At 51.7% G+C, this 26,185-nt stretch overlaps 1 protein-coding gene across 1 annotated transcript; it reads right to left on the reverse strand.

Moving 5' to 3' along the window:
- Positions 1-4,688: 4,688 nt before the first annotated feature.
- Positions 4,689-21,222, reverse strand: LOC306957815 (maestro heat-like repeat-containing protein family member 2B; the record flags this gene model as incomplete). The annotated part of the gene is given in 34 exon segments (XM_079549140.1): positions 4,689-4,740; positions 4,877-5,031; positions 5,288-5,440; positions 5,886-5,995; positions 6,196-6,319; positions 6,487-6,582; positions 6,967-7,059; positions 7,176-7,311; positions 7,709-7,788; positions 8,098-8,220; positions 8,440-8,595; positions 8,731-8,853; positions 8,977-9,096; positions 9,361-9,468; positions 9,806-9,858; positions 9,983-10,124; positions 10,360-10,400; positions 10,527-10,686; positions 10,872-10,979; positions 11,125-11,244; positions 11,561-11,634; positions 11,720-11,833; positions 11,949-12,018; positions 12,144-12,236; positions 12,712-12,855; positions 13,221-13,372; positions 13,539-13,637; positions 13,795-13,960; positions 14,100-14,222; positions 14,374-14,495; positions 14,797-14,887; positions 14,889-14,935; positions 18,259-18,271; positions 21,199-21,222. Coding segments are annotated over 34 exon segments (3,585 nt in total).
- Between the last annotated feature and the right edge of the window lie 4,963 nt (positions 21,223-26,185).

Genomic DNA, 26,185 nt, shown 5'->3' on the forward strand with positions numbered 1-26,185 from the left:
AACTTTTAGAATGGAAAGTAGTTGTCACTGTTATTATCTTTAATTTTTCTGATGTAATTGTGACTTCAGAAAGAGCATATTAGGCGACATCCACCTACATTTCCAATCAACAAATCTGCAGTTTTCTATACTGCACCTGCTGTTTTTATCAGTACTCTCAGCTAAAATCCAAATATCAGTGGATGGTTGTTTGGGGTTTTTTGTTGGTTCGAAAGTCACAGCTTTTAGTATTGCTGAGATTAATGTAATATGCAAGTTCTTGAATAACCCTCTCTCTAATGAACTATTGTACTAGCTTATTCTTCTTCCTAGTCAGTGATCCTGGGCAATAGGTATGTAAAAATGTCACAGAATCACAGAATGGCCAGGGTTGGAAGGGACGTCAAGGATCATGAATCTCCAATCCCCTGCCACATGCAGGGCCACCAACCTCCCCATTCAATACTAGACCAGGCTGCCCAGGGCCCCATCCAACCTGGCCTTGAACACGTCCAGGGACGGGGCATCCACAGCCTCTCTGGGCAGCCTCTGCCAGCACCTCACCACTCTCATAGTAAAGAACTTCCCCCTGACATCCAACCTAAACCTCCCGTCCCTCAACTTCAAACCATTTCCCCTTGTCCTGCTGTTATCTACCCTTTCAAAGAGTTGACTCCCCTCCTGTTTGTGGGCTCCCTTTAGGTACCGGAAGGCTGCACTGAGGTCACCCCGAAGCCTTCTCTTCTCCAGGCTGAACAAGCCCAGCTCCTCAGCCTGTCTTCAGAGGGGAGGTGCTCCAGCCCCCTGATCATCTTTGCGGCTCTCCTCTGGACCCTCTCCAACAGCTGCCTGTCTTTCTCGTACTGGGGGCTCCAGACCTGGACACAGTACTCCAGATGGAGTCTCCCAAGAGCCGAGTGGAGGGGGACAATCACCTCCCTGTCCCTGGTGGCCACCGCTCTTGTGATGGAGCCCAGGATCCCATTTGCCTTCCAAGCTGCAAGAGCACACTGCTGGCTCATGTTAAGCTTTTCATCCATCAGGACCCCCAGGTCCTTCTCTCCAGAGCTGTCTACATATGACAGATGAAAGATGACATGCAGAAAGAAAAAAGAGCTTTTTGGACGGCCTTTTTGGCTTTTTTGGCTTTAGCTCCCTGGCCCAGTGCAGTCTTACCTGCCCTGAAGCTGGTCTCCGCAGCAGTGTGTTGAAGACAACTTCCTGATGCAGGTGGTTGAGGAATCGACGAGGAGAGGGGTACTGCTGGACCTTATTCTCACTAATAGAGAAGGGCTTGTCAGGGAAGTAAAGGTCGGGGGCAGCTTGGGTTGCAGTGACCACGAGATGGTGGAGTTCAAGATCCTGAGTGGAAGAAGTAAAGCAAAAAGTAGGATTGCTATCCTGGTCTTTAGGAGAGCCAACTTTGATCTCTTCCGGGACCTACTTGCAGCTATCTCATGGGCTAGGGTGTTGGAAGGCAAGGGGGCCTGTGAGAGCTGGTGGGCATTTCAGCAGCTCTTCTTCCAAGCTCAGGATCGGTGCGTCCCTGTGAGGAAGAAGTCGGGAAAGGGTGGCAGGAGACCTGTGTGGATGAGCAAGGAGCTCGTGCACAAACTCAAAGGAAAGAAGAAGGCCCATGAAATGTGGAAAAAGGGTCTGACTACTTGGGAAGAATACAGGAATGTTGTCAGGGTCTGCAGGGATGCGACAAGGAAGGCTAAAGCCCGCCTGGAATTAAATCTGGCAAAGGGGATAAAGGATAATAAGAAAGGTTTTTTCAAGTACATTAACAGTAAAAGGAAGACTAGGGAGAATGTGGCTCCCCTGCTAAGTGACGGGGGTGTTCTGGTAACGGGGGATGCTGAGAAGGCGGAGATACTGAATGCCTTCTTTGCTTCTGTCTTCAGTGAAAAAGCTCCCCCTCGGGAATCTGAGACCCTGGAGGTGAGTGAGAGGATCTGGGGAATGGAAGACCTCCCTTCTGTCAGGGAAGAGGTGGTCCGGGAGCGCCTAGGCAACACCAATGTTCACAAATCCATGGGACCCGATGGGATTCATCCACGGGTGCTGAGGGAGCTGGCAGAGGTGATTGCTGAACCGCTTTCTGTCATCTTTGAGAAGTCTTGGAGGACGGGGGAGGTGCCTGAAGACTGGAAGATAGCCAGCGTCACCCCGGTCTTCAAAAAAGGCAGGAAGGAAGACCCAGGCAATTATAGGCCAGTCAGCCTCACCTCTGTCCCTGGAAAGGTGATGGAACAGCTTGTGCTGGATGTCATCTCCAGACAACTGGAGAAAGGAGAAAAGGAGGTTATCAGGAGTAGTCAGCACGGGTTCACCAGGGGGAGGTCGTGCTTGACCAACCTGGTAGCCTTCTATGATGTTGTCTCTGGCTGGGTGGATGGGGGGAGAGCAGTGGATGTAGTCTACCTTGATTTCAGCAAGGCATTTGATACTGTCCCCCACGACATCCTTATAACAAAGCTGAGGAAGTGTGGGATAGATGAGTGGACAGTGAGGTGGGTTGAGAACTGGCTGACTGGCAGAGCACAGAGGGTCATTGTTGGTGGTGCAGAGTCCGGTTGGAGGCCTGTAACCAGCGGTGTTCCTCAGGGGTTGGTGCTGGGTCCGGTCTTGTTCAACATCATCATCAATGACCTTGATGAGGGGATAGTGGCCACCCTCAGCAAGTTTGCTGATGATACGAAGTTGGGAGGATTGGCTGACACGCCTGAAGGCTGTGCTGCCATTCAGCCAGACCTGGACAGGCTGGAGAGCTGGGCAGAAAAAAACCGGATGAGGTTTAACAAAAGCAAGTGTAGAGTCTTGCATCTGGGGAGGAATAATTGCATGCACCAGTACAGGTCGGGGGATGAGCTGCTGGAGGGGAGCTCTGCGGAGAGGGACCTGGGTGTCCTGGTGGACGACAGGTTGGCCATGAGCCAGCAGGGTGCCCTTGTGGCCAAGAGGGCCAATGGCTTACTGGGGTGCATTAAAAAGAGCGTGGCCAGCAGGTCGAGGGAGGTCGAGGGAGGTGATCCTCCCCCTCTACTCTGCCCTGGTGAGGCCTCATCTGGAGTACTGCGTCCAATTCTGGGCTGGCACGCCTGAAGGCCATGCTGCCATTCAGCGAGACCTGGACAGGCTGGTTTATTCCTTATCTTAGCCTTTTATTACTCTCGTTGTTTTGACTACAAAGCTGAGGCCTGGCTTAGGCAGGATGTAACAGTAAGCATGTGAACAGGTTTTGTCAGGAAGAAATACTACGTGTGATCCTCAGGTCATGCAACCTCATAGCACTGTGTGCTTTGTCTTCTGATTTGCAAGCTCCACCAGTCCACAGGAGACCAGCTGTCTTGGTAGCTCACAGCCTGAAATTCAGCCTTTAACATTGTTTGGCCTTGTTTTTTTTCAGTCGCTTGAAGATTTAGTTCTGATGTCTTCAATGAATATGAGAAATACCCTGGGACTGTCTGAAGGAATTAGACAGCCAACTTAACACAGAAGTCTACGCCTACCACCACTGAGGAATCAAGCCATTCTGTGTCAAACCTGGAGGATGGCAAGCTCGACTCACACATCTCAGGAAATCAATGAATTGTAATGGTGACAGGTCTGCCGTGTGTTACAACATGCTGCAGCCAGGACCCACTGGGTAGGCGCCTGCAAAGAATATTTCACCCTTCTATTCTTCACATTCACTGCTCAACGTCCTTTTCTGATTGACTATTTTACTTCCCTGGCTTGGGTGGGTGTTGAGTTGGGTGGGGGGAAAATGGAATGAAATGCAACACGGGCAAGCTAGAGACTTGTGTCTAGGCAAGAGCAATGCCAGGTACCAGTATAGGTTGGGGACTGACCTGTCGGAGAGCAGCGTAGGGGAAAGGGACCCGTGGGTCCTGGTGGACAGCAGGGTGACCGTGAGCCAGCGCTGTGCCCTTGTGGCCAAGAAGGCCAATGGCACCCTGGGACCTACTAGAAGGGGCATGGTTAGTAAGTCAAAAGAGGTTCTCCTGCTTCTCTACTGTGCCCTGGTGAGACCGCATGTGGAGTATTGTGTCCAGTTCTGGGCCCCTCTGTTCAGGAAGGACAGGGAACTGCTTGAGAGAGTCCAGCACAGAGCCACAAAGATGAGGAAGGGACCAGAGCATTTCCCTTACGAGGAAAGTCTGAGGGAGCTTTGGCTTGGAGGAGACTGAGAGGTGACCTACTGAACGCTTCTAAATATGTAAAGGATGTCTGTCAGGAGGATGGAGCCAGGCTTTTCTCAGTGACACCCAGTGACAGGATAAGGGCAGTGGGTACAAGCTGGAACAAAAGAGGTTCCACATTAATGCTGGAAAAAAAACTTCTTCATGGTGAGGGTCACAGAATACTGGAACGGGCTGCCAGAGAGGTGGTGGGGTCTCCCTCTCTGGAGACATTCAAAACCTGCCTGGACGCATTCCTGTGTGACCAAACCTAGGTGTTCCCAGCAGGGGGATTAGATTAGATGAGCTTTTGAGGTTTCTTCCAATCCCTGACATTTGGTGACTCTGTGATTCTGTAACTGGTATGGAGAAGAGACAGCAGCTATTAAAATGAAGACTTGGTTTAAAAAAAAAAAGAGTACTATTTATTTATTAATTAATTTATTTATGTATTTTTAATAAATAATACAATTTTTAAGCTCTTTATCTCTTCTCTTCCTTTTGTCTTTTCGCTTTGCTCTTCTATCGGCTCCACCGTTGCAGACAAAACTCTCTTATTCTCCTCCACATCTCGCTAGAAAAAGGAGAATCACAAGTTGTGACTAGGAAATTGTTGTGTTTCCTCCCGGGAAGCATTCCTCCTTACTTCCTCTGACAGAGGCAAGCTACAACTGGGGCTGCACCAACAGCAAAGGCAGGAGTGCTGATACCTGTCTGTGGGCCCAAGCAGCCGGGAGAAGTTGTCAATCATGACCTCTTTGTGGCAGCGGATGAGGATGACCACCGCCTGGCACAGGAAGGGCATGAACGTGCTCTGCTGCGCGGATGATGTGCAGCTGCGCAGGATGTGGAGGATTGGTAGCACCTGAAAGAAGAAGGGCAGAAAGAATGACTTGTTGCATCCTGCACTCTGCAGGGCCTAACGATGGACATTCAGCACATGAGCAGTGCCTGCTCCCTTGACATGCTGCCAAGGCCCAAGCCTAAATTGCACGCCAGCCACCCTGTCCAAGCCCTGGCTCTGCCCTCAGGCTGTGCTTCTTTAGCACAAGAGGCAAACGGCACAAGGCGTAGTGCAACAGCCAGCGAAAGTCCAAGAGAGGTGGAAGAAAGTCTCTTACGTCCCGACAGATGTCCTTCCCGTACATCTGCAGAAAGGTGATCATCCACTTCCCAGCTGCACGCACGCGCATTCCCCTGCCTTTCCGCAAGGTCTCCTTGATGGCCATCAGGAAGTCAACGGTGCGTTCCAGGGGGAAGTTGCTGCACACCACCTGCAGAGAAAAGAGAAGCAGGAGAGATCGCATCACTGCTCTGCGGCAGCTCTTCAAAACAGAAAGCAGTCTTGAGGGCGTTCTTAGCTCAGCAGCTTGCCGCTCATTCAGGGGCAATCACAACGCTCCTGCTCTCCTACGCTGCTATTTATACGGAAGGCGGTTGAGCCTTCTCCCAGCTGCTCCACCCATGCTGTTTGCTTCCATGCAAAGCCTACCTCCCAGCAGCCACAGTCACACACACACACACACACACCATGGAATCAGCTCCTTGCATGGGGGGCCTGAAGGGCAGACATAGCTCAGAGCCTCCTGCTACTTGCTGAGAAAAGAGGTCTCAGAGTGACAGCTCATTTTGGAAATGGTATGAAAGGCTGGGGACAGCCTAGGGTCGTGCAGAAGCCTATGCACTGAGATGCCACCACCCCTTTTTGGGTCCACTTACCCTTGCCAGTTTGGATGAGGTCTGGAGCTGAGCAGCGGTGCTGCAGTCATTCAGCCCCTCACACAGGCTCCCAGTGTCTCCTGTCTCGATGACTCTGTTGGCCGCCTTGGCTGGAAAGAGCACGGGGGAAAAGGGAAGTCATGCTTCTGGAAACGGAACTGCTTTCCATGGGGGAGAGACTGAGGACAGGGTGGGGACAAGAAGAGAGCTGTGCACAGTGCCTCTCCCTCCTGTAAGCAGGGCCCAGCCCGTGGGGCTCTGGTAGTGCTGCGGAGGAGAGCACAGGGCTGGTGCATCCCGCTCTACTCACCTTGGATTCGCAGAAGGGAGCTCAGGCAGGTGGCGGCCAACTGGCGGGATGTGGGCATGGGGTCACACGTCAGCGGAGCCAGCAATCCCACCAAGGAGCCAAAGGACTCACAGGCATCTCCTCTCTGCAGGGATGAGAGGCAGGAACAAAGCTGTAGGCAGCCCCAGCTCTCCCTAGCTTCTCCTGCCTGTGCCTTCCCCATGCCAGCATGCACAGCTGGGTAGAGCTCCCCTTCCAGCTCAGGGGCACTGGGGAGGGAGCAGGGAGCATGCAGTGGGGCTCTTTACTCACCGGAAGCCCTTCACAAGCAGCCAGCAGCTGGGAGCAGGTCTGCAGGGCCCTGTTACGCTCCCACATGTTGTTTGAGGTCAGTGATCTCTGCAGGACCTGAAGCAGAGCATGTCTCACCATGGACATTTTTTCCTTCCTGCCATCCCCCTCCCTGTCCCTCTTTCCCCGGCAGTTTCCCTCAGGTCCTGCCCTGTGGCTCCACGTGGACCCCCGCCTCACTGTGCGCTGACACTGCTGCTCCCATTTTCTGCAGATACTGCTGCCTCCTAACCCAGGAGCTTTTCCTCGGCTGTGCCCTACCAGGGGCTGGCTCCTGCCTTTCCCCCTGCAGAGCCCATTTCTCTGCCCATTTCTCAGCTCGCAGTGAGCTGGCCTGTTAGCAGGAGATTTCTCCCCCTTCGATCATACTCTCAGTCCCCAGATCTCTGTCCCTGCTATCAACGGGCACCATGCTTCCTCCCTTGCCCCACACGTACTCACCTGGACTATGTTCTGGAAGAATCCCCGGGTGGTCTCTGTCTCAAGCAGGACCACCATGAGCCGGCCCAGAGCTTTCAACGATGTCTGCAGAAGCTGAAAGCAGGAGAGGGGATTGAGGTGTGGCATCACGGCTGCTGCCGGAGCATAGGCCGTGTGTGCTGAGGTAGGGCTGTGACGCAGAGGTGGCCGGGAAAGTTACGGCAGCTTACCTGCAGGTACTGTGCTGCTTGCCGTGACTTCGTGATCTTCAGCATCATCTCTGCTGAAGGGTGTGACACAATGTTCTTGCAGCACAGAGCCAACAGTTCACGTGCATCCTTGCTTCCTAAAGAGGGCTTCAGCTTGCTGACAAGAGGAACAAAAGGAAGAGAAAGAAGAAAGGGCCTTTACCACTGCTCTCCAGACTGCTGCAGACAAGGTCTGAGATTCTCCCAATCAACAGCTGCAAAGCCAAAACCCCCAGCCTGTGCTGCTGGAGCAGCGCCCGCCTCCTCCCTGGCAGCAGTGAACCACCTCCCGCTCTGAAGGGAAGAAGGCCCCAAGTCTCCCTTCTCTTCCTCGCCTGGGGACAGCAGTACCAGGCCTTTCTCCCTGCCCAGAATCTCAGCTTCACTGCCCACAACAGCCCAGCCGTCTCTCCTGTAGATGCAGCTCCTTACCCCCTCCCCCCTCCAGGCCTTCGGAAGCTACCCTAAAGGGGGACCACCATCTGCCTTGCAAGCCTAGAGGCTCCCACCCTTACCTCAACTGCTCCAGGGCCAGAACCACCTTGAGGGGCACTGGGGAGACAGGGGTGCCCAGGTAATACTTCTTCAGCAAGTCCTGCAAGTACCAGAGAAACATTGTCAAAGTGGGCAAGGGCCACCAGAGAGCTCTTCTGCCTGGCCCACAGACAGAAACAACTGCCACACACCAGCCCCATCGTTCCCACATTTCCCATGCAAGCACTGCAGGATGCAGCAGCTCCACAGCTGGTGGACCTAGCCCGCTGCCTGCTGCTGCCTGCCAGCACCCAAGGTCCCCACCAGCTGGAGATGTGTGGCTGGGGGAGACCTGCATGGCTCCAGGGTTGGGAGCCTCGTGGCACAGCCCGGAACTCCTCCGCATAGAGCCCTGTCTCTAGGCACTCACCATCAGGATCTCCAGCAGCTTGCTCTTCAAGGAGGGGTTAAAGAAGGCGGAGCCACCCACGGCATGGACAGCAGAGCTGAAATCAGTGATGCTCTGCACCAGCGCAAGCTTGTTCTGCAAGTCCTGAGGCCAAGAGAGAAGAACATTCTTTGAACGGTGGGAAGGGCCAGGGGCTGTCAAGGGGACACATGGGGCAACGCTAAGGGAAGGGCTTGGATCTTCATCTGGGCACAAACCGTTCCCCAAGGGACCTTTGGAAAGAGAAGGCCCATCTCATCATCCCCCCACGTGGAGGGGCTGCAGCTGGGCGCTCTGACACCCTGGCAGACTTCAAGCTCTCACCTGGCAGCTGCAGCTGTACAGCAGCAGGATGTTGCCCACGATGTCTCCCTCCAGGCGGGCGAGCAGCTGCTCCTTGGAGGCTCGCAGTGCCAAGCTGCCATGGGCGAGGATGAGAGCGCTGCGTGTAGCCTGAGCTCTCGCGCTGTCCAGCTCCGCCTGTGTGAGCAGAAATGCCTTGAGACACTCGCTCAGCAGCCCCCAGTGCCCTGCGGTGCACCTGGGCTCCCAGGGCAGGAGCTGCTGTGAAAATAAGGCAGAAGAATGCCAAGATGGAAACACGTAGCACATTACCTTCTTGCGCCTGGAAATCCTCCCATTGCGGCCTTTGCACAGCCTGGACGCAAACATGGTGAGTGTGTCCAGGACTGTGTGGAAGTTGCTGTCAGCAGCAAGGCTGACAAGAGAGATCATTCCCTGCACAAAAGAACGAGGGGCAGTTGGCGCAGGCCTGAACCTGCTGGCACGGCCCTCTGAGAAGCCCTCTGCCCCAGGGACAGAGCGAGGATGCTCACAGAGTTGGTGGAGAGGAGAGCTCACCTGGGCCTCAGATGGCTCCTCTGCATTGGATTCCTCCAGGTGCTGCAGCAGCTTCTCCTGGACATGGAGGACTTCCTTACAAGCTCCCAGAACGGCACCCAGAGCCTTGTAGAGGAAGGTCTGCGTGGGAAGGGAAGGAGTAAGCTGGGATGTGGCAGCAGCCTGACCTTACGGGAGAGGGCTAGATGGGAAGGACCCACACTCCCTGGGAGTCGCTGAGAGCAGCTGTGGAGCAGAGCTGTAGCCAGCCCCAGGCAGTTTGCAGGGAACCGCCCTGTGAGGGCACAGGCCGTGGAAGCAGCATGAGCAGCCCGTGGGGGCAGAGCACCAGCCTCAGCCCCAGCCCCAGTTGGGCACTGCTGAGTAGAGCCGCGGGGAACTCACCTTTTCTGCAGAGCTGCTGGCAGAGCTGCTCAGCCGCCGGCTCAGCTCGCAGCTCAGGGCCTTGGTCCAGGCCTCGTCCTCCACGACGTCCAGCGATGCCCTCAGGAACTGTTGGAGAACAGGAGAAGCCAATGTTCCCTTGCCCTTTGCCTCTTCCCGCGTTCCCAAGTCACTGCAGCCTTCTGGGCAGAGCTGCCTGGAAGAACAGCCCCTCTCCCAGCTCCCCCCAGCATTCCCTCCATTAAAGCCACCTACTGCTCCTCTCCTAAGACCCCCCCTTGGGCTTGGGACAAAGAGGAAGAGGCAGTGCTGCAAAGGCGAGCAGCTGCTCCACAGCAGCTTTTGAGAGGCTGTTCCTGTCCCGTGGTGGCTCGTATGGGAGCGGGGCTCCTTGTGGCAGGCAGGCAAGCATTTCTCTGCACCATGTCTCTCCACAGTGCTGTACCTTTAGCAGACGGTGCTCCCACTCTTCAGAGTTCGGGAAGCTCTCATCTTTCCCTGCACAGCAACAAGAAGCAAAAGAGCGCTGCTTGGAATCAAGCCACAAAAGAAGAGCTGCACCCAACCGGGCTTGGCTTGGGCACTCGCCCACTCTACCTCTCCCTCCCCACCAGCATTTTACCTTCAAGGCGCTGCAGCAGCAGGGGGATCTCAGCAGCCCACTTGGCCCCCACAGCTCTGTGGATCTTGCTGTGGAGGTTTTGCAGGAGCAGCAAGGCAGCGGCTTGGAGTTCGCTGCCTGCAGAAGGGCTCCCTGCCACCGCCTGAGCGAGAGCAAGGAGAAACAGGGTCACTTGTGCTGCAAGAGAAGCGGCTTCCCCCAAGAGGAAAGCAGCTTGGCTCTGCCCTGATGGGCAAGGAGCAGCCAGCCGCTTGGCCCATGACATTGCAAGCTAGGAAGGGAACGGCATCCCCAGGAGTGAGGCAGGTGCTGGCACGCTCGGCCATGCTGCTTCCTCCTCGGGGCTTGTGGCACCGGCCTCAGGAGCATCTACTTACCAGCAGACGTGCCAGCAGTGTCTGGGGAGTCAGCAGTGGGCCTGCGAGGAGAAAGAAGTGCTGAGTAAGACTCCAAGACACTCTGTGCCCTGCCACGCGCACCTCTGCTCTCCCTTCTGGGTGCTAACATGGGTCAGCAGAGCTCACGGGGGAGCTTCTGCTCCTACCTTGAAACATGGAGCTGAGGAAGTGGGGATCCAGATCTTCCATGTCCCGCACCGTCAGCTCCCCTCTCTTGGCCAGGGCTTGGACGCAGCGGGAGACCGGGATCAGCATGCCGGTGTACTGGGCTGGCACCACGTACAGCAGCAGCCTTGGCCACAGGAGCTGTAGGGAACGAGGCGGTTGAGCATGTCAGCATTCCTGCCTCCGCTCAGAGATAAAGAGGACTCTGAATTTCTGAGTCTTGTGTCCTTCAGAGCACGCTGGAGGACAGACCTGAGGTGTTGGAAGGGGACGAGGAACACGTGGTGCAAAGGCAAGGAGTGGCAGCAGGGCAGAGTGTGACTTACTTTGGAGATCCCTCTTGCAGAGACATCCAGTGACCCCAGGATGTTGATGCACAGCTCTTGGAGAGCTTCCTCTTCCTGGGCTTCCTGGGTGGAAAGGTCTTCAGCTGCCTGCACAACAGTGGTGTTGAAACACTGGTTACTCTCAGTTCTCAGGAGCCTCTCAGGAGGCTCAGGAGTGGCCCCACCGGTGCTTTTTTGCCAGCCTATGAGCTGCACAGGTCCTCCAAAGGAAGATGCTGCCCACTGTCCTTACCCTTCTTCCCGTGGTGCGGCTGAACTCCCTGAAGATGTGCCCCACCACATCCCAGGCTGAGCAGCTCCAGGCGTTAGCGCTGAGCAGATCCTCAGTGAAGTGCAGCACGGCCCTCCTCACCTGCCAGGGGTCAATTGTGGGTGTGATTTCCTTGCTCAGAAGGCCAAGGGAAGCCACCTGCTCATCAGGTGCATTTGGGCATGAGCAGAGATGACAAAAGCAGAGGAGAAGAGGTGAGGGCCAGGCCTTAGCACCAGGCTGTGCACTTTCCATGCACAGCACAGGGACCCGACCGCTCCACTCTGCCTGCTCTCCTGACAGGAGCCATCGTGACCATGTGGTCGATGCCCCAGCACATCCCTGGTCACCCCAGCCCTGCCGTATTGGCAGCAGCATCACCCCCCTGACAGCGCTTTCCTTTCCCCAAACAGCTCACCCGGGTCCTGGGGTCACTGCACACACGCTGCACAGCCTCTGTAATCTGCGGCAGCTTCTCTGTCATCGCGGGCTCTGCAAGAGATACACAGAAGCATGCGTGGAGGCACAGCTCAGATGGCAAAAGGGATCCCTGGAAGTCCCGACCCGTGGTACTGACCATCAGAGCGAGCCAGAGCGCCGAGCAGACCCAGGGCTGCCACGCATCCAGCCTCCCACTCATGGCCCAGCTGCGACTGCAGAAACAGGACCGTTTCCTCTGGGCAGATTCGGGCTGCAGGAAGGAAATGCCATGCTGTGTTAGTGAGCAATTTGTGCCCATTTGTGAGGTGAGAGAGAGATGTATTGGCCAGAGCACTGGCAAGCATCGCCAGAGCTCCTCTCCTTACCCTGCAGCAGGATGCAGCGGGTCAGCTCTGCTCTGTCAGCCTCGCTGTGCTGCTTGGCGTCATCAGAGAGCTGTGGGAACAAAGTCCATGCAGGAGCTAAGGCTGAGCAGCCATCAGAGGCTCAGAGCTTTGCAGTCCTCCTGAGGCTTAGCCAAGAGGGAAACTGCTGTGCACACCAGGATAGGCACCCCTTACCTGATAGAACACGGCACTGGTGACGGCCAGAAACTTGTCCTTAGGGATGACAGACTGAACTCCCGGCAAGGCCTCCAGGAACATATGAAGGCTCTGCAAGAGACCAGCAGAGGAAGAAGGGGCTGAAGCCACATCCGGCCACTTGGGAGCAGAGCAGAGGAACTGTCTCCCAGTGGGAGAAGCTCCCACACAAGCGTTCTTGTTTGTCCGTCCCCCCCAGCAGCACCAAGAGAGGCTCTCTGCTCTTAGCTGAGCCTTGGGGCTTGGGCATCATTTGCAGGCATTTCCCACCCACAGCCCTCTTCTCGCCCATCAGATTCAGGAGCCCCCATGGTGGTGGTGAAGCCTCCCATCCCCAGGAGATGGGCACCAGTGACTCTTGGCTTCCTCCTGGCTCGTGTCCAGGTTATTCCTTCCTTGACTGAAGAGCTCAGCAAGCCTCAGACTTCCCTTGAGCACCTGTTCCTTCTTTCTCCAAGGACTGCCCACCTCCTCCCTGCAGCCCCCTGACCCCTTGTGGCACTTGCACGGGCCCCACGTCCACAGCAAGCCCTGTGCAACATCTTACCTTGGCCACCCTGCAGGTGTCTTGCATCTCCTGACACGGGTGCACGAGCCAGAGGAGCCGCTCCCAGACGTGCTGTCGGGGCAGCTCCTCTTGCAGGAGGACAGTCATCATGGCAGTCACAGCCCCGAGAACGGCCTGTCTGTCCTGGAGAGGGATGGCAGAGGCCCAGCATCAAAGACTGAAGGTCTGCCCTTCCTACAGAGAGGGCTTTCTTTTTCCATTCCCCTTCCCCACAGCCCTGTGCCCAGCAGCACATGGGCTCGCTCTCCCTGGGCAGGCAGGTTTTCCCCGTACCCTCATCCCCGGCTCTCCCTGCCACAGTGCTGTGACTTGTGACTGCTCCCTGGCAGGGAGATCCAGCCCCAAGCACAGAGCCAGTGTGGGGCCCTTTGCAGAGCCAGCCCACACCCTCTCGACACCCCTGTGCTCTCAGCCTGCTGGGCACAGACAGAGCTGCCAACATGGATGCCCCAGCTGCCATCCCAGGCTGGGAATGCAGCAGTGCTCACCTCTTCCTCCTTGCAGTCCTGCCAGTTGCTGACCACAAAGAAGAAGAGCTCAGGAAGATTCTCATACATTTGTTCTTTCTCTGTGGCAGGCCAGGGGCTGTGCTTTCCAGAGGACAAGTGAATCTTGACGCCATCCATCCATTGTTTCACAACTGAAAACAAACAAACAAACAAACAAATAAACGAGTAATTAATTATAGAAAACAACAACAACAACGCAACAACACAAAAGAAGAGAAAAGGCAGCCTGTGAGAGGCTGCAGCAGGGTGAGGTGCAAGGGCTGTGCCCAGCCCCCCTGCCCTGGGGCCGGCACTCACCAGCACAAGCAGTGCGCAGGGTCCGGCCGCTCCTCACCCGGCCCACCACACTGCACAGGCCGGCCAGCGTCAGCCACACAAAAGAGATGCACTGTGGAGCTGCAGAGAGGAAGGAGAAGGGCACGGTCAGAGCCTCAGCAGGGAGGGAGGTGAGGCTGCAGAGCCCTGCACCCCCCAGCTCTATGCAGATCATGCGCAAGGGGAGAGACCCCTCTCCCTAGTTGCTGTAGGTGTCAGGAGGCTGAGGGCACTCTACCATAGATGCTGAAGAGTTTGCTCAGGGTGACGAGCACAAACTCCTTGCACATCTCCCGTGTGGCCTTCAGGTGGCCCTGGAGCTCGGCCATCACCATGGAGAAGTGAGTCCGGGCCAGAGCCACCAGGACATTGCTGGCAGCCACTCTCACGCTGTCCGTCACGCCCTGGAAAAGAGTCACTGGTGACACACGGCACAGGAGGCTGCCCAAGGCCTTCCCTTGCAAGGGCCAAGCCAGCGCCGTCTGCCAGCAGAACACCAGCACGGGCAGGCAGCTCCCTTTGCCTTCGGGAGTGACCCCTCACCTGGGCTGCTGTCAGGTCCTGGGACACCTCAGCCAGCAGCCGGTTCACCACTCCGCACGGCGGGCGGCTGTCCTCTTCCCCCAGGACGTGCTCCAGCTCGCAGTACGCCTGCTCTCGGTCACCCTGGGGACAGGGATAGGTCACGTTTGGCTTTGCCCTTGTTCCCGGGGAGCCGCCCGCTGCCGCCCATTGCTATGCCGATGTGCTGCCGGGGCCTGGCACCCACGGGACAAGAACCGGGGCAAGGACCGATGGTTGGACGTCCCCAGCTCACCTCCTGGTCTTGCAGGCGCTGCAGCAGTAAAGTCACGGCACAGGTGGGGACAGGGCTTTCCACCCTGCCTCTCTCCCCGCGACGTGTGCGTCTGGGCATGCTGCCCACACAGGCAAAGAGACCTGGAAGGAAAGAGCAGAGCAGCTGCCGCCGGTGTTGCTTGGAGCCAGGGCCGAGCACGCAGCCAGCTCTGGGAGGAACGCTCCTCCAGCCCCACAGCGCGGGGTGGGCTGCGCTGGCACAAGCGTGGTTGGTGGGGAGAGGGGAGAGAGCCTTCCCCTTGCTGGGGTACTGGGGAAAGCACAGTGGGCGGCTGCACTCAGCAGAGCAAGGACAGTGCTGCTGGCACGTCCTAAAGAGACACTGGAGGCACACACGTGCTCGGGCAGCGCCACGGTGTCCAGAGAGGTGGAGGGACCTCACCTCGAAGGGCTCTCAGCCGCTCCATCACAGCAGGATGCCTCCAGACAGACACAACGCTCTCTCTGGGTTCACTTCCTGCGCGTCCCACAAGCGGACTGAGCCACCGCTCCCACCGCTGCCACAGGGGTGAAAGCCACAACTGTGACATCACAGCAAGGAGCGTCACCTCACAGAGCATGACATGCCCTGGGCTGGGTCCTGGGATCCTGTGATGGTGCCTGTTTTCTGTGCTGGTACCTGTTCATGTAAAGCCTGAAGGCAGCTTAGAATAAACAGATCCGTTTGTTTATATTCATTGTGTGGCACAAAGTGAATCTAGGGTGAATAGTGGAAACATTTTTCATGTCTTACATTACAATAACTTCAGAAGTGCCCCGTAACACACACACTTTTTTTTTTTTTCCCTGAAACATGTGAATATTAAATTGATATCAGTCACAACCTTGAAGTGATTTTCCAAAAGTCGTGATTTGTGTGACTGAAATGGAAACCATGAGGCAACTGCAGCTGTGGTATGAATTTATGAAGATAGTTCTCAGATGAATTCCAGTATGTTTTATATTGTCTTAAACATTCAATACAAATGCTCTCAGGAATACCTCGTATTGGGAAAGAATCCAACTCAGGAACAAATGTCGTGATTTTAGATCACTCTTCAGTTGCAAACAAATCACTAGCTATTGACGTGTTTTCCATCTTGCATTTAACAATCAGCATAGGTATGATTACTCAGAGGAAAGCAATAACACGTAGCAGTAATGGGAACTATACTATATGAAATCATGGAATGAAATTTATCTTTACAGTGCCTGTTTAATTGAGATTCTATATATACCACTTCAGAAAGCAGTACAAAACATTCATTTCTCCAGTCAAACTGGAATTTGTCCTTATGTACTGCATTATTGCTGACAAACAAGACACAGTGCAACAAAACTGCAACTATGGAAACATTCGAATGTCTGCTTACTTCTCTTGACTGAGGCTTATTATAAAATTCTAGAAGTATAGCATCAAATGCGATCTTCATTTTGACAGGTGACAGGACGAAGGGAAATGGCCTCAAGTTGTGCCAGGGTTGGATATCAGGAAACATTGCTCTGCATAAATGGTGTTGAGCACTGGAATAGGCTCCCCAGGGAGGTGGTTGAGTCAGCATCCCTGGACGTGTTCACAAACCATTTGGATGTGGTGCTCAGGGACACCATTTAGCAGAGGGTTGTTGGAGTTCGGGCAGTATGGTCAGGTTGTGGTTGGACTCGATGATCTTTAAGGTCTTTTCCAACCTGAGCGATTCTATCATTCTATGACTCAGTGATTCTCCATAGTGAATTTGCTAAAATCACACGTAATAGGAAGAAAAACACTTCTTGTTTCCTTAGCTTCCAAATTCAGATACAGTATCTGATTGTACAGCAATACATAATGGGTGAATTTTTTCCTTTATGTAGTAAAAATGCTGTGGGTTTTTGGTTTTGTTTTTTTTCCAAATACTTAGGATCAAATCCTTTTTCTAACATGTTTTAAGTGCATGGCACTGCTTCCCTCTTTGTTGGAGAAGTCTGACGTTTTGCTAGCCCTCAGTTTGAAAGGGCAGCTTCCCAAGTGAAATGTAACAGTTGACAGCAATATATACTACCAGAGGGCTGGGATGCAAAATAAAATGTTCTTTCACCAAACTGACTGGGAATGTTTTCATGAAAATTTGTTTCCCTTGGCACTGCAACAGAAAAGTGCTACATTAAACCACCGGATTTGCACCAAGGATACTGCATTTCACAGTAACGGGCTGGGAAAGCCCAGCTGTCTGTTTGGAAGTCTGCAGATGAAAATCCTCTAAGTTCACAAAGTCTGTTTCTGGGCAGGAGGCTCCCAAAAGCAGAAAGCCTCCACTACAGAGTACAGCACACACAGGAGCTGTTGATAAAACGGAGTGGCTATCTAATTCATCAGCATCGTAATGACAACAGCTAATTAAAGACATGCAATATCACATGGCTCTAGCATGTACCTCCGTGGCCACTTTTCCCCCCACACTTCTCTTGCCACCTCACTGAGAGATGTAATGACATTCAAGATTGATGAGGTTACCTTCCAGAGATACCTGACACCCTCCTATCTCGCTCCAATTTATAGGAGGGAGAGGAGGTTCTTTTGTAATCTATATACCCGGCGTGAGAGTAAGAAACAACGGTTCAAATGTTGGTCCGACCAGTTTATTACAAATCTTAATCAGGGGAAATGGGGAAGGGGAGGACGGACGCTATTATGAATTAGGGTAATGGGGAGGGGAAGGAGGGCGATAGAAAAGATAGGAAAGAAGAAGCAAGGAGTCTTTATAGGCAGCAAGAGGGAGATAGTCACCACCATGGATCCAGCGTGGTTCGTAGTTCCGTCTTTGATCCTCAGTAGCGGAGGGTTGTCAGGCATTGTTGTTCTATTGACGACGAAGGACGACCACGACCATGGTGATGATGGCCCTTTTTCAACACTTCAAAGTGGTTGAGTCGGCTATCTTTGGAGTGACAGCTCAAATCCAAAGTGGTCGAGTCAGCTCTCCTTTGAGTGACAGCTCAAACCCAAGGTGGTTGAGTCAGTTCTCCTTGCGGTGGCAGCTTCTGGCTCTGGGATCTGAGCAGGAACCTCCTTTGTTCTTTATCTTTCTGGCCTTGCCAGCAGATAAGAGGAAGCAGGGAGGCACCAACTTGCATCTTGCCTTCGCAGGATACAATGGTATCATCCCCCAGCCTCCCATACCAAGCTGGAGCGGTTTGGCCACAGGCCAGATCTTCCTCCAGTGAACACTCCTGAGCACTCTCCTCCGCTCTTCTACAGAGCAAGCAGCTCTGGGGGAAGGGGCTTTCAAATGTTCCCAAAGCGATATCGATTGTCACACAGTTAGCACCCATCACTTGCCTCCTTGACAAGTCACTCAGAGTCTTATCACAAGAAAAACCTCAGGAAGCAAGCTTTGAGCCAAAAAAAAAACCAAAGAAGGATTCTCACACTACCCCGTGGCTCAAAGATTGCTTGAAATAAAGCCCAAGTGACCCTCCACGGTGGTGAGGAAAAGAAAAGGGAGAAAATAAAAAGACAGCGAAGAAGCATGGGGGGAAGGAAGAGGGGCAGAAGGGGAAGCTAATCGTTACACAATTACTAGAAAAGATTTCTTGGGCTTGGTTACAAATGTTGCCCTGATCTGTTGGACTTGTCCATCATCAGTTGAAGTAGTTACAAAATACATGGAAGATGCAACACGTTGTATAAGTTGAATAAAACATGGAATCATACAGGCTACAAACATAAGAGTTGCAACAACACACAGTAGAGAAAATAGGATACGTTTGACCCATGGGCCACCTGGAAGCCAGGAAAAGAAATCAGCGTCTAGGCCCTTCCAGGTTTGGACAGGAACACGGGCTATTTTCCGTATACCCTGGGCAATTGGTTTAACAACTTTACCATTATCATCAATCTTTAGACAACAATTAGAGTCATTCAGTTTGCCAGAGACACCACTCGGTGATGCCTCAGGAGTGGTGACACCAATGTTACACGATGAATAAAGGTAGAAAGTGAAAAGAGACAACCATACATTTGGCAATGACCACACATTTAACAATAACCAATAATAATAATAAGTAGGTGAAACAAACAGAGGTATTTGTGTCAGCTGCTTTCCCAACCCAGGAACTCCCAGTGTAAGCCAGGATCCAGATGGGAATTTTTCCGTAGAGGTTGTGGTGTTTATGAATAGCCATACAATATTACACTTCAGTTAATTCACTAAAAGCGTATCTAGTCTAATTTGACTATATGTGGACTTGCCATGTAATGTTTTCTAAGATGATTTAGTGTCTGGAGAACTTTCCACTTGAGCATTTCCAAGCAATTCAAATGCTGAGAGATATAAATATTAGTTTGGCAAGTTCAAGTATTGTTACGGTCCACAGAACTTTTCACAGGATAGTGTGTGCAGGATACCCCCACAGTACAAACCATCAAAGAGGAGTAATCCCAGAAACATACACATCTCTTATAAAACTTAGGCACTTTCCAGCAACCATGTTTTGGATGGAACTCCTGGACTGGTGTGACACTGAAAAGCATCAGTGCAAAAGGCTTTCTGATAGATTTGTTTTGTGACCACATCTAACAGATATTAGACGGGTCCCTTGATTCATTTCCCAGTTTGTTAGGAATTTGGAAACACTGTGGAGGAGTTACATGCAAATCATAATCAGTTTGGTAAAAAGGGGTGAAAGAAGGGGTCAAAAGAAATGGTATCACTGTGCAGGGAGAACCAGTAAGCCAGGATGACCTGTAAAAACCCTGAACCTGAACTGTGAAGTTTAACAGATCCAAGGACTGATACCAATCACCACCCATACACATAACAACACAAAACATAACACTATTGCAACCAAAAAATGTAATCAAGAGGTACATTCAGTGTTCTAGCATGATCAAATCTTCAGTATTTCTGTCACAAAACACAAATGGTTAAAATCAGCTATGAGCCTTTTTGTGTTCTGTCAAGGTCCCACGGGGATCTTCTGTAAAATACAACAAGACACCGACTTTTTGGGCTTTGTTAATATGGTTAAAAAATATGAGGGAACAATCCAGCAAGTGTTGATTTCATATTCCTTTTTCGGGGTGTCTTTAGCCTTCCAAAGATATTTGTTAAGGGATCCTGTTAAGGTTAGGGGAACTGGCCTCGGGTTAGCTGAGTCAATCGACACAGTCTGGCCAGGGAGGTGAGAGTGTTTCCCTGGCTTATCAGCCACTGGATCGTGACTCACAGGGATAACTGGCAAGAGTGGTGAGGCCTTTAGCAAAAGGTGTTAAATCGAGGATCTTGCTTCCCTTTGTTGTGAGCTTTCTATGCATCCACCCTTCACCACCCCCACCCCGCTCACTTGGGGGGGCGAAGACGTCAGTTTTCTAATGGCTTGGATAGCCATTCAGGTTCCCTGGGAGAGACCCTAGGACCTGGGGTTTTGCTTTCCTCGAGATTCTGGAGCTTTTGTTCTGGCCACCAGTTAACTAATTTCTCTAACCTGACAGTGGGTAATCCATTCATCAAATCTCGTGGAACACCCTTTTGCCAGCCCAGTATCCAGAGACAATTACATTTATGATCAATATTTCGCCTACCTGTTTTTACTGACAGTGAGACCCTTCCAGTCCCACTGGGCTTTGAGCTAGGAGGCCTGGGGGCAAGGCTGACTGCTGCAAGTCTTACTTCCCTTGGCTCAAATGTAGTGGAGGAAGAAACCACTGGCCCATATTTCCTTCCTTAGTTAATTAACTCTTGGGCCACCTCTCCCCACGTCCATGCTTTGTTTCCTGACTGCAGATGGTTGGGGGTTACAGTTCCTTCTGACACTGGCCGGCTTCTCTCTCCCTGAGACATAGCCTCTATTTTTCCTTGCAGTTGAATACCTATAGGTTTTAACGACTCTGGAAGCCCCCTAATTAAAGCAGTCATTCTCTCAGGATCAACAGGCATCATCATAGGTAATTCATGGTGTGGCTGCAGCTTTCTATCGTACATCATTTGGAGACAAGCAGCCTTTTGAACACTCTCTACTAACTGATCAGTTGTTCCAGTAATGGCAAGAGGGTCTCCCCGTTCTAAAGGGTTGAGACCACCTGCCCAATAGGCAGCCCTTTGCGTTAATGACCAGGGAGCACGACTGCTGCCAGTAGTTAAAAATACTCCTGGTCCCCAGTAACCTTCTGCTTCCTTTTCTGTTAGCCGAATCTGGTCACCACCAGTGAGACTCACCCTCCATACATATTCTGTCTCGGATTCCTTTGGAGAGCGGCTGAAATCTTTCTTCAATTTCGCTAGTTCAGTGGCTGAGGAGGGAATTTCTTTAACATTCATTTGAGGATCTAGATCCTCACTGTTATCGAATGTGCATTCAGTTTTTATCAAAGGACGCAATGGGGCTATTGGAGTTTCTAATTTATCTAGCCTTTCCTTCATTCCTGGTAGTTCCACCTGAGGAAAAGTTTTTTCTCGAGGCAAACTGTGGGTGACGGTATGGCTGGCATGCTTACACGTTAGCAGTTCCTTAAAAGCCATTTGCAACGAAGCCGAATTACGTTTCTCTCTTTCTAATTGTTCCTCGAGGTTCACTATTTGATTCTGCAGAGTTTTCACCAATTCTTGTGTTACTTTAACCGATTCCTGCAGTGCTTGTATAGTTTGGGTTCCTGCCGAATGCTTTTCATCTCGGAACTCCACGGCTGCTTTTAAAGTAGCTCCGAGTATAGCACAAATAAACGACTTTCCTTTTCCAGCTCGAGTACGAGCATTCTTTTGCAGGATACTAATACGGTCCGAAACACTCTGCAAGTTATACCAGTTCTGTCATGCCCAATCCATACCTGATAAAGAGGGTCGAGCACCATGTTTTTCTAAAAGATCAAATAATACATCTTCACTTTGCTCATGTTTTCAATACAATGAAAGACCAACACTAAGGGAGGAGGAGATACACGTATTCAGAAGCTCAGTTACTCCTCGCCGCTCCTCCCAGGGAGATACACCACACCTAAACAAATGAAAATGCTCCAATCACTCCTCCCTTTCTTTGGGGGAGCACACAGAAAGGTCCAAATTTCACACTTAAGTTACAAGATACTAAAATCGCAAAATTCAGAGAGGTCTTCTCGAGGAGGCACACACGTAATCAAAATTACTTCATACGTCCCCGAGAGGCATACACATAAACAGCAAAGTTTCAGAATGCGGAGCGGCCTTCCTGGAGAAGGACTCACGTCTAAGTTTTCAAAAATATCGCTCCCTGCAACTCCAGGAGGTGCACACAAAGAAAGCTATATCAGGAAGGACAACACTCTCATGGTGAGTATCCTGCTTTCGACTACACCATTAAATAAATGTCTTGCTCCAATTTATAGGAGGGAGAGGAGGTTCTTTTATTATCTATATACCCAGCGTGAGATTAAGAAGCAGCGGTTCAAATGTTGGTCCGAGCAGTTTATTACAAATCTTAATCAGGGGAAATGGGGAAGGGGAGGACGGACACTATTATGAATTAGGGTAATGAGGAAGGGAAGGAGGGCGATAGAAAAGATAGAAAAGAAGAAGCAAGGAGTCTTTATAGGCAGCAAGAGGGAGATAGTCACCACCATGGATCCAGCGTGGTTTGTAGTTCCGTCTTTGATCTTCAGTAGCGGTGGGTCGTCAGGCAGAGTTGTTCTGTTGACAACGAGGACCACGACCATGGTGATGATGGCCCTTTTTCAACGCTTCAAAGTGGTTGAGTCGGCTATCTTTGGAGTGACAGCTCAAATCCACAGTGGTCGAGTCAGCTCTCCTTTGAGTGACAGCTCAAACCCAAGGTGGTTGAGTCAGTTCTCCTTGCGGTGGCAGCTTCTGGCTCTGGGATCTGAGCAGGAACCTCCTTTGTTCTTTATCATTCTGGCCTTGCCAGCAGATAAGAGGAAGCAGGGAGGCACCAACTTGCATCTTGCCTTCGCAGGATACAATGGTATCATCCCCCAGCCTCCCATACCAAGCTGGAGCGGTTTGGCCACAGGCCAGATCTTCCTCCAGTGAACACTCCTGAGCACTCTCCTCCGCTCTTCTACAGAGCAAGCAGCTCTGGGGGAAGGGGCTTTCAAATGTTCCCAAAGCGATATCGATTGTCACACAGTTAGCACCCATCACTTGCCTCCTTGACAAGTCACTCAGAGTCTTATCACAAGAAAAACCTCAGGAAGCAAGCTTTGAGCCAAAAAAAAAAACAAAGAAGGATTCTCACACCTCCTTCTGCAGCATGTATTTGGTACAAAAGCTCTTCACAGACAAGACCCTGAGAATTTAGTTTCACCAATCAGATCTGGTTCAGAATTCCATTTAATAAGGCAGAGTGCTAGTAAGATTTAAATGGAGAGATTCTTGCAGCCAAGAGACTTCAGTACACCAAAGGCAAAGAAGGTAAAGCAAACAAGGATCCTCTAGACTCTCCCAAGCAATAGAAATACATCTCTCCCATAAGTAGGTGATGATAGGTGAAAAGAATTAGAAATAAGAAAAAAAAAAAAAAGCTATTAAAAGGAGACGTTTGAATAGTAATTATTTTCAGTGTGAACCATCAGCTTTGCTTTTTCTTAGCAGAAAAACTGAAGCATTTGGAAACACTTAGGCAAAGATCACACTCAGGTAATGTGCTGTTTTATCTTTTTGGCATTATGGATAACTCCTGTTTTTCATAAAAGGAGACACTGCTTCATGTTTTTTGTTGTTTGGTGTCATTTGATTTGGGTTTTGGGTTTTTTGGCTTGCTTATTTTTAAGAAAGCAACATTTGTTTGGCATTTATGCTGCCAAAAGATCAAGCTATCTATGTGAAAAGCAACTTTTTTTTATGCAGGGTAGCCTTACTACTCTCCTACTGTCCTGTCAGTCATGGAGATGCAAACAGTGGAATGCTTTTCAGTATTTCTTATAGCTCCCTCCTTTGACTACACCTCCAGTAGGATCATGATATACAAAAAAAGATCTTTCTCGGGGGTGGATACTAGCAAATCAATGCGATGTGATGAAGAGTTACACACACACACACAAAACAAAACAAAACAAAACAAAAAACAACAAGCCTTTAATATTAAATCTGCTTTTGCTTCTGCTCCTGACCACCAATCAATGATTTGCTAATAGGACTGTTAGCTATGTAGCAGCAAGGCAAGGTAGTATTACCCAAACAGGAATTGTCCTGTGTCATTCTGCAGATATCCTCAGATATCCAGAAACAGTAGCTAAGCATTTCAGAATAATCTGTGAATGGATACACGTAACTAATACATGTAAAGAACTTCCCCCTGACATCCAACCTCTCAAGTCTCTCCCCTCCCTCAACTTAAAACCATTTCCCCTTGTCCTGCTGTTATCTACCCTTTCAAAGAGTTGACTCCCCTCCTGTTTGTAGGCTCCCTTTAGGTACTGGAAGGCTGCACTGAGGTCACCCCGCAGCCTTCTCTTCTCCAGGCTGAACAAGCCCAGCTCCTCAGCCTGTCTTCATAGGGGAGGTGCTCCAGCCCCCTGATCATCTTTGTGGCTCTCCTCTGGACCCTCTCCAACAGCTGCCTGTCTTTCTTGTACTGGGGGCTCCAGACCTGGACACAGTACTCCAGATGGAGTCTCCCAAGGGCAGAGTGGAGGGGGACAATCACTTCCCTGTCCCTGGTGTCCACCGCTCTTGTGATGGAGCCCAGGATCCCATTTGCCTTCCAAGCTGCAAGAGCACACTGCTGGCTCATGTTAAGCTTTTCATCCATCAGGACCCCCAGGTCCTTCTCTCCAGAGCTGTCTACATATGACAGATGAAAGATGACATGCAGAAAGAAAAAAGAGCTTTTTGGACGGCCTTTTTGGCTTTTTTGGCTTTAGCTCCCTGGCCCAGTACAGTCTTACCTGCCCTGAAGCTGGTCTCCGCAGCAGTGTGTTGAAGACAACTTCCTGATGCAGGTGGTTGAGGAATCGACGAGGAGAGGGGTACTGCTGGACCTTATTCTCACTAATAGAGAAGGGCTTGTCAGGGAAGTAAAGGTCGGGGGCAGCTTGGGTTGCAGTGACCACGAGATGGTGGAGTTCAAGATCCTGAGTGGAAGAAGTAAAGCAAAAAGTAGGATTGCTATCCTGGACTTTAGGAGAGCCAACTTTGATCTCTTCCGGGACCTACTTGGAGCTATCTCATGGGCTAGGGTGTTGGAAGGCAAGGGGGCCTGTGCGAGCTGGTGGGCATTTCAGCAGCTCTTCTTCCAAGCTCAGGATCGGTGCGTCCCTGTGAGGAAGAAGTCGGGAAAGGGTGGCAGGAGACCTGTGTGGATGAGCAAGGAGCTCGTGCACAAACTCAAAGGAAAGAAGAAGGCCCATGAAATGTGGAAAAAGGGTCTGACTACTTGGGAAGAATACAGGAATGTTGTCAGGGTCTGCAGGGATGCGACAAGGAAGGCTAAAGCCCGCCTGGAATTAAATCTGGCAAAGGGGATAAAGGATAACAAAAAAGGTTTTTTCAAGTACATTAACAGTAAAAGGAAGACTAGGGAGAATGTGGCTCCCTGCTAAGTGAAGGGGGTGTTCTGGTAACGGGGGATGCTGAGAAGGCGGAGATACTGAATGCCTTCTTTGCTTCTGTCTTCAGTGAAAAAGCTCCCCCTCGGGAATCTGAGACCCTGGAGGTGAGTGAGAGGATCTGGGGAATGGAAGACCTCCCTTCTGTCAGGGAAGAGGTGGTCCGGGAGCGCCTAGGCAACACCAATGTTCACAAATCCATGGGACCCGATGGGATTCATCCACGGGTGCTGAGGGAGCTGGCAGAGGTGGTTGCTGAACCGCTTTCTGTCATCTTTGAGAAGTCTTGGAGGACGGGGGAGGTGCCTGAAGACTGGAAGATAGCCAGCGTCACCCCGGTCTTCAAAAAAGGCAGGAAGGAAGACCCAGGCAATTATAGGCCAGTCAGCCTCACCTCTGTCCCTGGAAAGGTGATGGAACAGCTTGTGCTGGATGTCATCTCCAGACAACTGGAGAAAGGAGAAAAGGAGGTTATCAGGAGTAGTCAGCACGGGTTCACCAGGGGGAGGTCGTGCTTGACCAACCTGGTAGCCTTCTATGATGTTGTCTCTGGCTGGGTGGATGGGGGGAGAGCAGTGGATGTAGTCTACCTTGATTTCGGCAAGGCATTTGATACTGTCCCCCACGACATCCTTATAACAAAGCTGAGGAAGTGTGGGATAGATGAGTGGACAATGAGGTGGGTTGAGAACTGGCTGACTGGCAGAGCACAGAGGGTCATTGTTGGTGGTGCAGAGTCCGGTTGGAGGCCTGTAACCAGCGGTGTTCCTCAGGGGTTGGTGCTGGGTCCGGTCTTGTTCAACATCTTCATCAGTGACCTTGATGAGGGGATAGTGGCCACCTTCAGCAAGTTTGCTGATGATACGAAGTTGGGAGGATTGGCTGACACGCCTGAAGGCCGTGCTGCCATTCAGCGAGACCTGGACAGGCTGGAGAGCTGGGCAGTAGGAAACCAGAGGTTTAACAAAAGCAAGTGTAGAGTCTTGCATCTGGGGAGGAATAATTGCATGCACCAGTACAGGTCAGGGGATGAGCTGCTGGAGGGGAGCTCTGCGGAGAGGGACCTGGGTGTCCTGGTGGACGACAGGTTGGCCATGAGCCAGCAGTGTGCCCTTGTGGCCAAGAGGGCCAATGGCTTACTGGGGTGCATTAAAAAGAGCGTGGCCAGCAGGTCGAGGGAGGTGATCCTCCCCCTCTACTCTGCCCTGGTGAGGCCTCATCTGGAGTACTGCGTCCAGTTCTGGGCTCCCCAGTACAAAACAGACAGGGATCTCTT

The sequence above is a fragment of the Tetrao urogallus genome (genome assembly GCF_951394365.1).
Source record: "Tetrao urogallus genome assembly, chromosome: 1".
Taxonomy (NCBI): Eukaryota; Metazoa; Chordata; class Aves; order Galliformes; family Phasianidae; genus Tetrao; species Tetrao urogallus.